This window comes from Hemitrygon akajei, chromosome 3 (assembly GCF_048418815.1).
Source record: "Hemitrygon akajei chromosome 3, sHemAka1.3, whole genome shotgun sequence".
Classification (NCBI taxonomy): Eukaryota; Metazoa; Chordata; class Chondrichthyes; order Myliobatiformes; family Dasyatidae; genus Hemitrygon; species Hemitrygon akajei.
Genome location: NC_133126.1, coordinates 83,199,883 through 83,218,811, shown reverse-complemented (window position 1 = coordinate 83,218,811; position 18,929 = coordinate 83,199,883). Strand labels below are relative to the sequence as shown.

The 18,929-nt window shown below is 39.1% G+C and overlaps 1 protein-coding gene across 6 annotated transcripts in view; it reads right to left on the bottom strand.

Annotated features, from left to right (window-relative positions):
• pcnx1 (pecanex 1) overlaps window positions 1–18,929 on the bottom strand; it is a 243,376-nt gene that overhangs the window by 52,570 nt on the left and 171,877 nt on the right. For all 6 annotated transcript variants that reach the window (XM_073040246.1, XM_073040248.1, XM_073040251.1 and 3 more), the window contains one exon: window positions 365–470. In XM_073040246.1, coding sequence (XP_072896347.1) covers window positions 365–470 — 106 coding nt within the window. The remainder of the gene's footprint in view (window positions 1–364; window positions 471–18,929) is intronic.

Here is an 18,929-nt window from a genome sequence, read left to right as displayed (position 1 = left end):
GCCCCCCCCCCCCCACCATGTAAGCAGACTAAAAAACTTGCAATTACAAAAGTGTGATATCATCTTAAGGTCTCCAAGCTCAAACCTCATTGTTACAAATCGTTAAACAGAATTAAATCACTGAATATTTTGAAGTCACTCATGAGCAGTATATTATGGAACTAGGCAGACTATTGAATTAAAACGAATAGTATATTATATTATGATGCCCTTCAGAAGGGAACACATTACCAGAAACTAGATGAGCTTTTGTGGAGGGCCTTCAAATATAATCTTTACATCTCACAAAGAAAGACAAATATTTGAAAATCATTTACAAAGTGGCATGTGCACATAATAAAGGAAAATAAAAATCATTACTTACAACAGACTGCTTCAGCTTTTCTGGTAGGGGATCTTTTACATCTGCCAGAGGGTCTTCAGGATTCTTTTCATCAGTATTTGGAAAAATATTTGACCTCACTAAAGATCTACAATTTCAAAACAAACACAACAGTAAAAGAGTATTTCCTGACATCACAGTATAGGTTATTTCTCATGTCACAATATATCCTTGCTATTAATTTCATCTGTGGGATCATCCATCACTCATTTCTCAAAGCCTCTACTGCAACTTCTCCCCTCTGTGCTTTTCCTTCAGTCCAAAATTGCAAATGGTTTCATTACAAGACGGCAGTAAGTCCGCTTTACAAATTAATGACACGTTGTAACCACATCTCAGCTGGGACTTCCAGATGGAATAGTATAGTATTCATAAACTCTTAGACAATCAGAACTGAGGAGCAGAAAACTTATATAGCTCTCTTGATTTCAGATAATTGGCCACTTTTCATTTGGAAGTCAGGAGAAAATGAGAGCATGACTTTCTCACAGAAGCGGATGAAGGAAGAAAGGTGGAGAACAAAAGACACAAATTAAAAAGAAATTAGATTTATAAAACATTTCTCACAATCTCAGTATGTCCCAAAATGATTTACAGCTAATTTAGTGCTTGTGTAGTCACTGTTGCAATGTAATGTAGGAAACATTGTGAATTGAGCAATACAAAATTCCACAAGCTGTATAAACATCCAGATAATCTGTTTGTGTTTTCAGAGCAAAGATAATTGTTTGCCTGCACAATGAAAGGGCTTCCTTGTGGGAACATTATTTACTATTCCAAGCTAGCAGATGAGACCACAATTCAATGTTACATCTCAGAAATACCAATTCCCATCACACAGCATTCCTCTGTTCTGCACTGAAATGTTATCTTTACATAAATTATTTGTTGTCCACATTATGATTGTATAAACTCAGCATTTTAAATGTAAACAGTCATTCACTATGTGTGCTTCTTTTTCTTTTGTACTTGCATTTATTTTATTATAAATAACGTTTGCATTGGGAAAAAAAAAGGTTAGTCATTCATGAGCAGTTATGGACGAAAATCACTAGTGTCAAGAACCCTTAATTTTTTTTGTTTCTCAGAGTATTGAAATAGATTATAATACAGAAAAAGGCCAAGATATGCAAATGATTTTTTCCCCCAAACCGTCAATTAACAGTTTAAAATAATGTACACAATGCAAGCATTTTTTACTTCTTTAAACAGTTTAACCTTTACATCCAACTACCCAATTCTGAAGATTACATAATTTCCATTTCATTTGTTCTGCTGAGACAACTGTATCATCGATGCATTTTCTAAATGGAAGTAAAGAAAACTTCCATTTATCTGGCAAGTGAAAGACTTTGATGGTGTAAGCAAAATTTCCATAGTATTGTTTCTTACCCCTTTTACCCCCAAACCTTGTTAATTCTCTTCATTTAACATATTAGAGTACTATTACATATTTTACTAGGAAACCTGTTACGTTTAAAGGGAACTAAGAAGATGGTGAGTTAGAAGTGAGTTTCACAGATACTGTATTGCCCAGTGAACTAGGTGCAGAACCACTGAGATTTCTGAACAGTTGGATCATGGATTTTCAGAGTTTCAATGTATACAATTCTGGAAAAAAAAGGTGTTTCTCTGGTCAATAAACAATTCAGCTTTGAAATGAGTAACAACTTTGAAGACCAGAGAGGCTGCTGTAAATCTGCATAGATCTGCAAACCAGTTCACCAACATTGATTGGTACCGATGAAGGATCACGGCCCTAAAAGTTTACCCTCAATATATGCTGCCTGCCTTTTTAAGTTCCTCCAGCATTTTGTGTGGTGCTCAAGACTTCCAGCATCTGCAAACTCTCGTATTTATCACCGATATTTGAACCTGCTGTTTCCTCGAAACTAATGGAACTCAAAAAACTTCCTTGTGTTGGGGTTAATTCGAGACTGCCATTACAGGTCAGGAGTGGCTCACGTAACACACATAATGTTAGGAGGCCGGGATGCGAGGGAGGGGGGAGCGAAACTGGGGACCCCGCTACACCGATACTATTAGTGTCACGCGATTCAGTAAACAAAAGAAACGGGTAACTCGTGAGCATATGGCTGCGGGCCAATAAGATGGACACAAGTGCCCGATATTACCTAATATGTAGCGGGGGGTGTGCTGGGGGAAAAAGGGGTATAAATAAGAGCAGATTGTAAGGGGAAAACAGAACGCCTTCTCCAGCGACTCCGTGGATTCGCTGTGCCAGTTACGAATTCTGCAATAAAGCCACGTTTTGTAATATTCCGGTGTAAGTTGTCTCTCTTCCTAAACGAACACAGGGCAGAATTTCAAGCCCAACATTTGGTGACCCCGACGTGGGGAGGGAGAGACAACACAGGCTGGCGGGTCCGACGGCAGACAACTTGCGGCCGCAAGCTCGACTAAGGTCAGGAAGTGCCTGTTATATCTAAGACTTCCACTAGATAGTAAAATTACTGAGTTAGATCTTGTCTGCTGACGGATCCTCACCAACCCCAAATTACCCTGGGAGAGATCATTCCCGGTGCAGAATCGTGACTGGTAAGTACTAACTCTTATCTGTTTTTAGGAAGATTCTCCGCCCGTGGAAAAGTCTTCTGAGTGAGGGTACCCGCCGCCCACGATGGGCATAAAAGTCTCAGGAGTGAGGAGAAAAGTGTTGCGGACACCGTAGTACACAGGGATAATGACGGCGCCTACCTTAGACTGGTTGTTAAGAGGAGAAATCTCCCACGCGAAGGTCAGGTTTTGAAAGGCGACCGTCCCACATTTGATCCTCTCTGTGTACTAGGGAGCCATGGAGCACTTCAATTTCGAGTTACCAAAACTCAGACATTGGTGTGTTGAGTAACAGTATATGAGAGTTTTTAGAAATATGGTAAAATTGATAACTGTGCGAGTTCAATAATCTAACAGTGAGCAGCCGCAGGGGTCGGACACCATCAAGGTAGGAGTGGAAGGGGAGGACACGGCCCTCCCGGAAAGCGGACGCGCTATGGGAGGACACGGACTGAAATGGACCATGGCAAGGGGGGGGATTGTGAATCTGTTCTTGAATAAGTTTTCTGAAATGTTGCATGCTACTTGTAAAAATTGCGGATGTTTAGGGAACCCCTACCCATATTTTGTGACCCTAGGTCGGACAAATCAGGATAAGCAAATAGGGAGGACACGCCAAAGAGTGCCGGGGGACGCTCACCTCTCTGCCTGATCCCGGCAGCCGCGGAAAAGATTGTAAGGGATGTGGGGATGTGGCCTCTGGGAGGCCAAGGGAGGGAGTGTTGGGGTTAATTCGAGACTGCCATTACAGGTCAGGAGTGGCTCACGTAACACACATAATGTTAGGAGGCCGGGATGCGAGGGAGGGGGGAGCGAAACTGGGGACCCCGCTACACCGATACTATTAGTGTCACGCGATTCAGTAAACAAAAGAAACGGGTAACTCGTGAGCATATGGCTGCGGGCCAATAAGATGGACACAAGTGCCCGATATTACCTAATATGTAGCGGGGGGTGTGCTGGGGGAAAAAGGGGTATAAATAAGAGCAGATTGTAAGGGGAAAACAGAACGCCTTCTCCAGCGACTCCGTGGATTCGCTGTGCCAGTTACGAATTCTGCAATAAAGCCACGTTTTGTAATATTCCGGTGTAAGTTGTCTCTCTTCCTAAACGAACACAGGGCAGAATTTCAAGCCCAACACTTGTCATACTCATACAGTCAGTCGTACCCTACAGAAACAGGCCCTTTGGCCCAAATGATCTGTGCCGATCAAAATGCCCATCTAAGCTAGCTCCATTTGTCTGCATTTGGCTCACATTGCTCTACAGCTTTCCTACTGAAGTACTGGTAGAAGTGTCATTCAAAAGTTGTTAATGTATGTAGTTCAAATACATCCTCTGACAGCTCAATTTAATACATTCATGAGCCTCTGTAGCAAAGCTGCACTTTTATGAGCTTTACTTATTTCACTTTCCATAGGTTGTCTGGCTTGCAATTCCCAGCATTTTTTATTAAATGATCCATGTTGTTATTAATATAATTCTCTATACTAGGAAACATTCTAACAATTGAGCCAGGAAACATTCTAATAATAGTTCTCCACCTCCATTCTAATTCTAGTAACATGCTTCCTGGATTAAAAGGCATGTGCTATGAGGAGAGCTTGAACAAACTTGAGTTGTTTTCTTTGGGGCAGTGGAGGCTTGAGGGGAAGAGCTGATATTAGTTTATAAGTTTATGAAAGACACAGAGTTCAGTTGAAATGTCTAACACTGGAGAGCATGCAGGTAAGGTGAGAGGGGGGAGGTTCAAAGGAAATGCAATGACAAGGTTAGTAATGAAAGCAAACACTATGGAGGGATTTAAGAGGCTCATATACAGTTGAATGTGCAGAGAATGGAAAGATATGGAAATTGAAATTGAAATATCTTTATTGTCATTGCATAGTACAATCTGTCATGCACCAACACAGCGAAAATGAGTTTGCAACTCTCGTACCCAGTGCCGTAAAACAATAAATAAAATAAATAAACAATAAATAAATCAAGTAACCAGCCAGCACAAGCAATGTCCAGCAGTACAAAAGTGCAACTCAGATGCATGACAGCCATAAAACCAGTATTAAAAGTAGCAATATAATAAATTTATGGATGATGCTTGATTGATTGGTTCAGAGCAATTATAGCTCTGGGGAAAAATCTATTTTGTAGTCTGGAAGTGCTAGCATAGAAAATCTTATAACGTCTGCCAGATGGAAGAAGTTCAAACAGATGATTGCATGGGTGTGTATTGTCCTTACAGATGCTTGTAGCTTTCCTTGGGCAGCATGAGCTGTAGGTGTGCTCCAGGGCTGGGAGCTGTGTCCCGATGATCTTTTGTGCACTAGATACGACCCGCTGAAGTGCTTTCATATCAGCTGCTGTACAACTGAGATACCACACAGAGATGCAGTATGTTAAGATACTCTCTATGGTGCAGCGGTAAAAGGTCACCAGCATCTGTTCAGGTAGACCAGCTTTCTTCAGCGTCCTGAGGAAAAACAAGCGTTGCTGTGCTTTCTTAACTATTGTTGTGGCGTTAGTGGACCATGTAAGGTCTTCTGAGATGTGTCTTTCCTGAAGCCTGAAACTGGACACTCTCTCCACTATTTGTGTACTCTCTCCACTGCAATTGTGTAGGTAGAAAGGATTAGTTTAGTTAGGTGCTTAATTACTACTTTATTAAGTAGTTTGGCAAAACATCATGGGCTAAAGGGCCTGTTCCTGTACTGCACTATGTTCCAATTCTGTGCTGTTCTCCTAACCAAGTCAGGTACCTATCCCAAAATAAAAAGATTGATAAAGGTACCTTTCCCAACGTTCAGCATTCAAAACTAAGTGCTACTCTCAATACAATCCAACGGAGGCTCTGAACACTGAACTTCTGCACAACATCCTCACTTTTAACTTTCTGATTTGCCCTATCATGAACTCTTAAGCAGACCGTGAAATAGGGAAAATGATGACCTTTTGCAACTTCCTAGTGCTAAAAATTAGCAACTTACCTACAAATATTTGCTGAATATGAGCAATTTGGATAAAAATAAAGACCGAGACCTGGTGCATACTCTCTGGGAAAACATTGTTACATCTTGCCAATCAGAGATAAAACTCATTAACTCTCCTTTCCAGTCTCTCAATGAGCAATTCACTCATGTCAGAAAGTTATCTTGAATTACATGCTGTCTTAGTTTTGCTATTAATCCCATGCATAGAACCCTTATAGAAAACTTGCACTGATATCCCTGTAATTCAGCATGCTAGAAGTATCCTAAAACCTGAATGAACAAAGTTTATTAAATCCATAGTGAACGTAGTGTGACAGAATGAACACCAAGAATTGAGCCAAATGGCATTCCAGTAACTTTCCTACTACTTCTGACAAAAGTTTATCTTTTCTCAGCAGTTTTGTTAGGCACTGAAGCATTCAAATTAATTATGAATTGTTTGCCTACAAAGCAATTTAGAAGATGAAATAATTTTCACTCTCTATTAATTTCTAAGAAACTATGATCGTAAGAAAGTGAAATTTCATTGGGCATTGCAATAAATTTTGGGTGAAATCTAACTATATATAATGTATAAAGTACTTAAAAAGCAATGGATCATAGCAGCCATGATTAGCATTACTCAGATCTATTTAGAATTAAAATTATTTTATTGTTTCTTGGACTTATCTTTACAGAACTGTGAAACTGGACAAATGGTACGTGTAGAAACCCAAAGGATTTATTGCATAATTTTACCACATGTGCATCACTACATAAAACATACACAGTTGCAGTACCTTCCTACTCCTGTTGGTGGCTCCATTACAGTGCAGCACCTTGAGAAATACAAATACCATTCATATTCCTGCAAAGTCCATATTCTAAGTCTGCGTTGTTCAGCAAAGGATGCTTAAAAATAAAATACTACATACTCAATGTAGTACTTTGCCCTTTTCTGGCTTAAAAAAGTTAAAAGTTTGTTTGATCTTTATTGAAAGATACAGTGATAGTTAAAGGATTAGTCTTATGCCCAATGTTTTATGCCAGTTGAACACCTTCAACAGCTGGACTTCATTTTAATTTGTCTAATAGAGGAGTTCTGATTATGCATGCAAAAAAAAGCAACATAGATGCATATTTGGAGGGAAGGAGACTAAAGCAAATAAAGTGCAGTAAAAACAATGATTAGCCACTTTATGAAATGCATTGCATTTAACATTCATAGTTATGTAAAGCAAGTTATTGCAGGTTTAAGATTGTATATCTCTGGCACAAAACCAAAGTGCATACAATTTAATTATATATTATCAGAGTTCCTCAAAGCAATTTTAAAAACTGCATTTAAGATCGATTTCTCTATCTATATTTTACCTTTAATTTCATCAGTTAACTATCTACCTCAACTCTGTTCATCTATTTATTTCCCACTGTGGTCTTTCATGATCTTCATAAGCAAAACTGCATACCATTGGAATTGTGCCCTCATTTCCTATGTCCAGAACATTTATGTAGGAAGCAAATAAAGTTGGCTGAAAAGACTCCCACAGAATACTCCTGACAATTTAGTCAAAATGAAATTTCATTACTCTTTCAGGGTAACTACAATTGAGATCTGAAAATATTAATATGCTGAAACATCTCCTTCCAGAGCTTAGTGGATATCTGAGTTCTCCACCTCAGAGGGTTGCAAAAGCCACACCATTGGACATATTTGAAATAAATCAAGGAATTTGGGGCCATGGAAGGCTTGAAACCTGGGTTGGACTAACTGATCACATCAAAAGGCCCAAAAGGCTTGGGGGGCCAGGTGGCCTGTTTCTGATTCTATTTTCTTATGTTCAGATTTCAGTGATGTAGAACTTATCTTCAGCATTTAAGTCTCTCAAGCAGTTTTCAGTATATCTAATTATCTGTGCTTTTAATCTTCAATTACTGTTATTGTGTTAGTTTTAAGCTTGATGTTATGTCTGTTGATGATTTGTCCCTGAAAAAGTCTTATGTTTTGCAACCCTCCCTGAATAGGGTTATTCCCTCAAGGGAATCTTAAGCAAACTGGCCACCCAGTTATTTTTGGTGGTTCTGCACAAGATCTGCTGTAATGGTGGTTGAAAACCCACAAGAAAAGAGTACAATTAATTCAGGGAGCAGTTATGAGGAGGTCTACTGGCAACAACTGGATAATAGCCTTCCTCTAGATAAGACCATAAGACATAAGAACAGAATCAGGCCATTTGGCCCATCAAGTCTATTCCACCATTCCATCATGGCTAATTTATTATCCCTCTCAAACCCATTATCCTGGCTTCTGTACATAATCTTTTATGCTCTATCTAATCAAGAAGCTATCAAGAAGATTAGAAGAATATACCCAATGACTTGGCCTCCAGAACCGTCAGCAACAATGAATTCCACAGATTCACCACCAGGTGGCTAAATAAATTCCTTCGCATCTCTGTTCCAAATGGATGTCCCTCTCTTCTGAGGCTGGATCGTAGGTCCTAGACTCCCCCTAATATAGGAAAAATCCTCTTCACATCCACTCTATCTAGGCCTTTCAATTTAATTCCTTGAATCATTCTCACAAACCTCCTCTGGACCCTTTCCAATGCACCAGCACATCTTTTCTTAGATAAGGGGCCCAAAACTGTTCACAATACTCGAAGTGTGGACTGACTAATGCCTTATAAAGCCTCAGTTTACATACTTGCTTTGACATTCTAGTCCTCTTGAAATAAATGTTAACATTGCTTTGCCTTCCTTACCACCACCTCAACCTGCAAGTTAACCTTTAGGGAAAGAAAAAGGTGGTACCAGCAAACATCGCTACTTAGGGTGACATCTTCAAGACAGGTCACGAAGCAACTCCCTTCTTTTATGTCTTTTTATTTCACATGTGGTTCTGATACTGTGATACTGATGGAACCTGTCATCTACATTCTGGCAATGTATTTCTACGCCAATTGGGTAATCTGGTGCTTTGTTGTCTCTGAGAGGGTTCCATACGGCTGTGAACAAAGTGTACGGCATGGAGGCTAGGAAGCTTGGAGACGGGGCGAGAACCCATGATCGACTCCATCTCTCGCAATTAAAGCACCAAGGAAGATTGAAATCATAGAGGTGGGTGTGGAGGTGAGTGAGTGTTCACTGCCATCTACCAGCGTCTCACTGGAGGAGGGAGTCTGTGTGTGGTGGTCTCTCCTTGCTTTTCACTCACTGCTCACGGAGGAAGGTCCCTGTGTCCGAATGATCTCTCTCTCACGCGATGCCATTGGAGGATAGTGCTGGAGCAAGGTTTACTCAATGCGGTTTACAGATAGGACTCTAATTCATGTTATGATGTGTTCTATTTTTCTGGTTGTTCCTTTTTTTTGTTGCTATTTTTAGATTATTTTTGATGAATCCCAGGGTTGTATACTGCATACATACTTTGATAACAAATTACTTTGAATCCTGTACAAGGATGCCTGAGTCCCTTTGCACCTCTGATTTTTGAATTTTCTCCCCGTTTCAGAAAATAGTCCACATCTCTATTCCTTCTACCAAACTGCATGACCATACACTTCCCTACACTATATTCCCTCTGCTATTTCTTTGCCCATTCTTCTAATCAGTCCCAAGTCCTTCTGCAGATTTCTTGCTTCCTCAACACTACCTGCCCCTAAACTTATCTTTGTATTGACTGCAAACTGGGCCACAAACCCATTGATTCTATCATTCAAATCATTGACATACATCATGAAAAGAAGCGGTACCATCACCGACTCCTGTAGAAGACCACTATCCATCAGCAACCAACCAGAAAAGGCCTCTTTGTCTCCTGCCTGTCAGCCAATCTTCTATCCATGCTGGTATCTTTCCTTCAATAGCATGGGTTCTTCAAAGTACATATATATCACCATATAGAACCATAAGATTCATTTTGTTGCAGGCATACACAATAAGTCCAAAAAACATAGAAACATAGAAAACCTACACCACAATACAGGCCCTTTGGCCCACAAAATTCTGCCAAACATGTCCTTACCTTAGAAATTACCTAGGGTTCCCATAGCCCTCTATTTTTCTGAGCTCCATGTACCTGTCTAGGGGTCTCTTAAAAGACCCTATCATATCCGCCTCCACCACCGTCGCCGGCAGCCCATTTCATGCACTTATCACTCTCTGCATAAAATAAACTTACCCTTGATATCTCCTCTGTACCTACCTTCAAGCACCTTAAAATGTGCCCTCTTGTGCTAGCCATTTCAGCCCTGGGAAAAAGCCTCTGACTATCCACACAATCAATGCCTCTCATCATCGTATACACCTCTATCAGGTCATCTCCCATCCTCTGTCGCTCCAAGGAAAAAAGGCTGAGTTCACTCAACCTATTCTAATAAGGCATGCTCCTCAATCCAAGCAACATCCTTGTAAATTTCGTTTGCACTCTTTCTATGGTTTCCATATCCTTCCTATAATGAGGTGAGCAGAACTGAGCACAGCACTCCAAACGGGGTCTGACCAGGGTCCTATATAGCTGTAACATTACCTCTCGGCTCCTAAACTCAATCCTACGATTGATGAAAGCCAATGAACCATATGCTTTCTTAACCAGAGTCAACCTGCGCAGAAGCTTTGAGTGTCCTATGGACTCGGACCCCAAGATCCCTTTGATCCTCCACACTGTCAAGAGTCTTACAATTAATACTATATTCTGCCATCATATTTGACCTACCAAAATGAATCACCTCACACTTATCTGGGTTGAACTCCATCTGCCACTTTTCAGCCCAGTTTTGCATCCTATCAATGTCCCGTTGTAACCTCTGACAGCCCTCCACACTATCCACAACACCTTCAACTTTTGTGTCATCAGCAAATTTACTAACCCATCCCTCCACTTCCTCATCCAGATCATTTATAAAAATCATGAAGAGTAGGGGTCCCAGAACAGATCCCTGAGGCACACCACTGGTCACCGATCTCCATGCAGAAAATGAAAAACATGATGGAATCAATGAAAGACCACACCCAACAGGATAGCTGAACAACCAAGGTGCAAAAGACAACAAACAGTACAAATACAAAAGAAAGGGAATAATAAATAAATAAGCAATGAATATAGAGAACACAAAATTAAGATTACTTGAAAGTGAGTCCATAGATTGTAGGAACAGTTCAGTGATGGGGTGAGTAAAGCTGAGTGAAGTTATCCCCACTTATTCAAGAGCTGGGAGTAATAACTATTTTTCAAGCTGGTGGTCTGGGTCTTGAGGCCCCTGTACTTCCTTGCTGATGACAGCAGTGAGAAGAGAGCATGACCTGGGTGGTGGAGATCCTTCAACAGTGTTCCATGTAGATGTGTTCAATGGTGACAGCCTCAGATGTGGCACTTGTCAAAGGCCTTCTGAAAATCCAAGTAAGCAACATCCACTGACTCTCGTTTGTCCATCATGCTTGTTATTTTCTCCAAGAATTCTAACAGATTTGTCAAGCAAGAGCTCTCCCTTAGGAAACCATGCTGACTTTGGCCCATTTTATCATGAGCTTCCAAGTACCCCGAAACCTCATCCCCCTCCAACCTCTTCCCAACTACTGAAGTTAGGTTAACTGGCCTATAATTTTCTTTCTTCTGCCTCCCTCCCTTCTTAAAAAGTGGAATGACATTTTCAATTTTAAGCACAAGCAGATGGCAGCTGGATAAACTATAGAAGATAGATCAAGGTCGGAGTGGGCCAATTTTGATTTAGTTTATGACTGTCACATGTAACAAGATATAGTGAAAAGCTTGTCTTGAATACTGTTTATAAAGATTAAATCATTTCATAGTGCATTGAGCTAAGATAAGGTAAAACAACAATGCACAATAAAATGTAATACCTGCCAAGAAATTGCAATGCAGGAAAAGAATAAAGTGCAAGATCATAATGAGATAGACTGTGTGATGTGTTGAGCTGTGTCCACAACTCACTGCAGTTTTTTTTGTCACATGCAGTGCAGTTGCCACACCATGACAGGCTACTGGTGATGTACTGGGAGCTTTGAGGTTCTTGATGTCAACATAGTTGATGTAGACAGGAACATGTGCACCTCCCCCTTCCTGAAGTCAATGTCCAGCTCTCTAGTTATGTTGATATTGATGGAAAGGTTGCTGTTGTGACACCATGACATTAAGCTCTCTCTTCCCTGTTCTCCATTTCATTGTTATTTAACATGTGGCCTACCACAGTGGTACCATCTGCAACTTGTAGATGGAATTAGAGCAGAATCTGGCTACACAATCATGAGGGTACAGGGAGTACAGGAGGGGGCTGAGGGCACAACCTTGTAGAGCACCAGTGTTTAGAGTAATTGTGGCTGCCTGTCCTTACTGATTATGGTCTGTTGGTCAGAAAGTCAAAGATCCAGTTACAGAGGAAGGCATTAGCTTTCAAGGTCCAGAGTTTGGTAAAGAACTTGCTTGGAGTAGTAGTATTAAAGGCCGAACAGTAGTCAATAAACAACAAATGTTTTTACTGTTCAGATGCTCCAGAGACGAGTGTGGGGGCCAGGTAGTTGGTGCTCGCTGTTGACTTGTTTTGGCAGTAGGCAAAATGCAAAGGGTCAAGATTGTCTGAAACTCTGGAGTTGATGTGTGCCTTTGACCAACGTCTTGAAGCATTTCATAATGGTAGGTGGTTGAACCACTGGATACTAGTCATTAAACCACATTATTTAGTTTATCTTGGGTACTGGTGTGATAGTGTGATATCTGATTAAGAAGGGAGACAAAGGAAGCAGAAAATATAGGAAGGCAACATAGAAATGAGTTATTGAAACAAGAAAGGTACTAAGCTAGAGGCATCAAGGAAGAGGACACAGGCAAGATTGTATGTGTTTATGAACGTCCGTAGGTGCGTATGATAACAGCGTAAAGGGGCAAGGCAGTGTGTAAATGTGAATATGGGTGCACATACATGCATTCCATCTACTTATTCATACTAAGTCTGGTTTTCAGTCACTGTGGAGCTGCTGCTCACCTGCTCATATGCAGGGTTTACTCACTCCTCAGTACTGTAGGTGAAGCGAATCATTCTCAACCCCAAGAGACTGCCAATTTCTTCCTGAAAGGTTCAGAAGAGAGATGCTCCATTCTAGCATTTTGTGGGCTCAAGCTTTGCGCTAAACTGACACACCAGAATTGATGGAGTGCCACACTCTCAAAAGTGTTATTTTCAAATGATATGCTTATGGTAAAAGATTTCATTGAGCTATCCTGAATAAGAGCAGATCATGACATTCTCCCATGCAATTAGAGGGCAAGCAACATCTACACTTTTAACACTTCCCTTCCCGCCATGCAGGGATCCAAAGAATTCCATCCAAATGAAACAGAAATTCACTTATATTTCTTCCAATTTGGGATATTACATTGTATGCTCATGGAATGGTCTGCCCTAGGTTGGAAAAACCAAATGCAGATTACAGTGGCATGCAAAAGTTTGGGCACACCAGTCAAAATTTCTGTTACTGTGAATAGTTAAGTGAGTAGAAGATGAACTAATCTCCAAAAGTCATAAAGTTAAAGATGAAACATTCTTTTCAACATTTTAAGCAAGATTAGTGTTTTATTTTTGTTTTGTACAGTTTTAGAGTTTAAAAAGGGAAAGAAGCACCATGCAAAAGTTTGGGCATCCCAAGGGATTTGAGCTCTCAGATAACTTTTACCAAGGTCTCAGACCTTAACTAGCTTGTTAGGGTTTTGGCTTGTTCACAGTCATCATTAGGAAAGGCCAGGTGATGCAAATTTCAAAGCTTTATAAATACCCTGACTCCTCAAACCTTGTCCCAAAAATCAGCAGCCATAGGCTCCTCTAAGCAGCTGCTAGCACTCTGAAAATTAAAATAAATGATGTCCACAAAGCAGGAGAAGGCTATAAGAAGATAGCGAAGTGTTTTCAGGTATCCATTTCCTCAGTTTATAATGTAATTAAGAAACGGCAGTTAACAGGAATGGTTGAGGTCAAGTTGAGGTCTGGAAGACTAGAAAGTCAAATCAAAACCCCCGTTTGACTGCAAAAGACCTTCAGGAAGATTTAGCAGACTCTGGAGTGGTGGTGCATTGTTCTACTGTGCAGCGACACCTGCACAAATACCAGCTTCATGGAAGAGTCATCAGAAGAAAACCTTTCCTGCGTCCTCACCACAAAATTCAGCATCAGAAGTTTGCAAAGGAACATCTAAACAAGCCTGATACATTTTGGAAACAAGTCCTGTGGATTGATGAAGTTAAAATAGAACTTTTTGGCTGCAATGAGCAAAGGTATGTTTGGAGAAAAAACGGTGCAGAATTTCATGAAAAGAACACCTTTCCAACTGTTAAGTATAGGGGTGGATCGATCATGGTTTGGGCTTGTGTTGCAGTCAGTGGCACGGGGAACATTTCACTGGTAGAGGGAAGAATGAATTCAATTAAATGCCAGAAAATTCTGGAAGCAAACATCACACCATCTGTAAAAAAGCTGAAGGTGAAAAGAGGATGGCTTCTACAACAGGATAATGATCCTAAACACACCTCAAAATCCACAATGGACCATCACAAGAGGCACAAGCTGAAGGTTTTGCCATGGCCCTCACAGTCCCCTGACCTAAACATCATTGAAAATCTGTGGATAGACCTCAAAAGAGCAGTGCATGCAAGACGGCCAAGAATCTCACAGAACTAGAAGCCCTTTTGCAAGGAAGAATGGGCAAAAATCCCTCAAACAAGAACTGGAAGACTCTTAGCTGGCTACAGAAAGCGTTTACAAGCTGTGATACTTGACAAAGGAGGTGTTACTAAGTACTGACCATACAGGGTGCCCAAACTTTTGCTTCAGCCCCTTTTCTTTTTTGTTATTTAAAAACTGTAAAAAATGGAAATAAAAAAGTAATCTTGCTTAAAATATTAAAGAAATGGGTGGTCAGCAGGAGACGCTCATGGAGTGAGCATTGTTTCAGATTCGCTCCATAACCTTTACTTTTTTTTAAACCTATGATCACCCTTATTTAACTTACTTTTACCTACACCAAAAGATTCTTGCTACTTTCTTGGACTTATCTTTAAGAGTTTATTGTGAATTTTGAAGAAATGAATACAGAAATGGCTCTTAGATCTAAAGGGCGAGAACCTGGGAAAGATCCTAACGGGAACGGGAAGAAGAAAAAGACCGATCCTAAGCGCACTGAATTGACTTATGAAATATTATTGGAGGTTTTAAATGAAAAATTTGAAGAACGACAAATTTTCAAACAAGATATAAAGGCTTTTCAAGATTATATGGATAAGACAGATTCAGTAGTTAACCAGCAGCAAGTTCTAATCGCAACTTTGCAAGAGGACGCTCGGAAGCGAGACTTGATAATTGAAAAACTGGAGCAGAAATTACTTTCGACGATTAAACAGGTGGAAACACTTAAAGCCAAGAGTGTCGACTTTGAGAATCGGTCCAGAAGACAGAACTTAAGCATACTTGGTCTCCCGGAAGGTATTGAACAAGGGGACCCCTCGAAGTACTTTGCTCAACTTTTAAAGGATGCGTTCCCTTCTGTATTCCCAGACAGTCCTCCGTTACTCGATCGCGCTCACAGAATTATGCGTCGTTCACCAAGTGCTTCAGCTAAACCACCGGTTGTAATTGTCCAATTTCATTATGTGCATGTTAAAGAGCAACTTATTCGTGTGGCTCGGTGTGTAGGGATGGTCAAATTTCAAGAATTCAATTTTCGATTAGTGGAAGATTTTAGTCCAGAAGTAATGAAGGCAAGGCTTCTTTTTAAACCTCTGATGTCCGAATGTTATGAGAAAAATCTAAAACCTGCGCTCTTATACCCTGCGAAGTTCAGAATATCGCCTCCCAATGCATCTCGGCGTGTTTTCTTTTCTACATCTGAAGCGAGAAGCTTTTTGAATGAGAACTTCCCTACTGCTACAGATTCTCATCTCTAATAAATGAGTGATTTTGATCGTTGCAAGATGGTTTTTGTTTCCTAAACCAGATTTTGTTTCTGACTATTGGTGTAGGTTTACTCTATATTTTATAATCTAGTTAAAGTTTTTTTTGATGTACTATTCTTTTTATTTTACTTACTTCAATCACTGTACTTTAGCTTTGGTCATTTTTATTAATCTTTTGAAGGTGAATTTTTTTTACTAAGATGGCGGTTTCTCTAAAATATTTTTGGCTTTTTTTATTTCACCATTTTATTTTCTTTTGTCTTCCTATAATGCATTTCTTATCACAGTTTAAATTTTTGTTTGGTTTGTTTGGGTTTTAACCCGATTTATAAGTTACTAGTGATTATATTCTTTTTGGTTTTTTTTACTACCAATTATATTAAGAAGTTTGGTTTTAGTATAGTGATTATTATTTCTTTAGAGTTTGGGTGGATCTTTTTTAACCTTTATATACGGAGTTGCCTTCTGCTGATATGGGGGTAGATTTAGTTTCATCTTTCCTTTTTCCCAGCTTTTTCCTGGCTGGGGAGGTCTTTTCTCCTCTTGGGTGGGGGGTGGGGGTGTTTTTCTAAATCTTATGTTCTTTACATCTGTTTTTTTTAGTTTCTTCATTTGGGCTGATTTTAAACTACTAAAATGTCCGCTATGTCGTCACTTCCGGGTCCGCCCCTTATTTTGTTCCTCTTCCGGGTGCATGAGTTCATAATTTGGTTAACCCTTTATATACCAAAGGGCTGATTTCAGAAATATGGCTCAGACCATTAATTTTGTCTCTTGGAATACTAATGGCTTAAACCATCCGATTAAACAGAAAAAGATTTTCAAAGTATTCTAAAGACTTAATGCACATATTATTTTTGTACAAGAAACTCATGTGAGGAAAGAGGATAATTATCACTTTTTTAGGTTTTGGAGGGGTCAACAGTACCATTCGAATTCGAATGCTAAAGTAAAGGGAGTTTCAATTTTTATTGACTCCTCTATTGCATTTGCCCAGCACGATATCTTTTCGGATCCGAATGGTAGATTTTTGTTAATTACTGGCTTACTTTTTAACAAAAAGGTTGCTATGGTTAATGTTTATGCTCCAAATGTGGATTATCCCGATTTTTTTAAGTCCTTATTTACTTCTCTACCTAATCTAAATGAATATAAGTTAATAATGGGTGGTGACTTTAATTGTTGTTTAAATCCTTTGTTGGACAAATCTATATCTACTCAGACTTTACCTAATAAGTCGGCCACTTATATTAACTCTTTTTTGACTGATAATGGAATTTTTGATATTTGGAGATTTCGGCATTCTAAGGACAAAGAGTTTTCATCTTTCTCACATGTTTATCATTCTTACTCGAGAATTAATAATTTTTTTATTGACTCTTGTTTTATTCCATCAGTAATTGGTTGTAATTATGATATTATAGCCATCTCTGACCATGCTCCATTAAAACTTTCTATTAAATTTACGGATACAGTTTCTAGTGCTAGACAATGGCGATTTGATTCTACCTTACTGCAAGATCCGGATTTTATTAAATTTATGAAGGAACAGATCAACTTCTTCTTTTCAACTAATTCCACGGATGATATTTCTTGCGGAACACTTTGGGACACTTTTAAAGCATATATACGTGGACAGATTATCTCCTACTCCGTTGGTCTGAGAGAACGCATTAAGAAGGAAACTCTTTTATTGGTTGATAAAATTAAAGAGATTGACAAGAAATATTCGACTACTCCTTGTAAGGAGTTTAACAAACAAAGGGTTGAACTTCAAATGGAACATAGTTTATTACTTACATCTTTGATTGAAAATCAATTAATGAAAACCAGATCTGATTTTTATATACATAGTGATAAATCGGGTAAACTGTTAGCTAGTCAATTGAAGAATGCTTTGGTTAAACGTCAAATTACTAAGATTCGTCAGCAGAATGGGGATCTGACAGTTAACCATGATGAGATAAACAAATCATTTCAAGATTTTTATACCTCCCTGTATCATTCTGAATTCCCTCATGATTATAATACCATGTGTGATTTTCTTGGGAAATTGAATTTTCCAAAATTATCATCAGATGATCTTTCAATATTAGAAACTCCTATCACGAATGCAGAAATTAAAGGGGTTATTTCCTCTATGAATTCTGGGAAAGCACCAGGTCCAGATGGGTATACAGTAGAATTTTTAAAATGTTTTTCCACTACTCTTTCTCCTTGGTTATGCAAGGTTTTTGAAGAAGCAATTAGATTGGGTAATCTGCCACAATCTTTTTATAGAGCTTCCATTTCTTTAATATTGAAGAAAGATAAAGACCCTGCTGACTGTTCATCCTATAGACCAATATCTTTATTGAATGTAGATTCCAAGATCTTTTCCAAGTTACTGGCATCCAGGCTGGAGAAGGTATTACCCCAAATTATTTTGGAAGATCAAACTGGTTTTATTAAAAATGGCTATTCTTTTTTCAATGTTAGGAGATTATTGAATATTGTTTATACTCCTTCACATAGCACTTCAGAATGTGTCATTTCACTAGATGCGGAGAAAGCATTTGATAGAGTTGAATGGCCATACTTATTTACTGTGCATGAGAAGTTTAATTTTAGTCCGACATTTATTTCCTGGATTAAACTGATATATCATACTCCAGTAGCCTCAGTGCTTACTAACAATCAAAGATCTCCCTTTTTTCGTTTATTTCGGGGTACTAGACAAGGCTGTCCTCTCAGTCCATTATTATTTGATATTGCTTTAGAACCCTTGGCAATTGCTATCAGAGAATCACAGAACAATTTTGGCATTAATCGTGGGACGGATATACATAAGCTATCATTATATGCAGATGATTTATTATTATTTATTTCTGATCCTGAGAAATCCATTCCTGCAGTTATATCATTGTTGGCTCAATTTAGTAATTTTTCCGGGTATAAATTAAATCTTAATAAGAGTGAATTGTTTCCTTTAAATAGACAGGTTCCAATTTATGGAAATTTACCTTTTAAATTAGTTAATGACTCTTTTATTTACTTAGGGATTAAA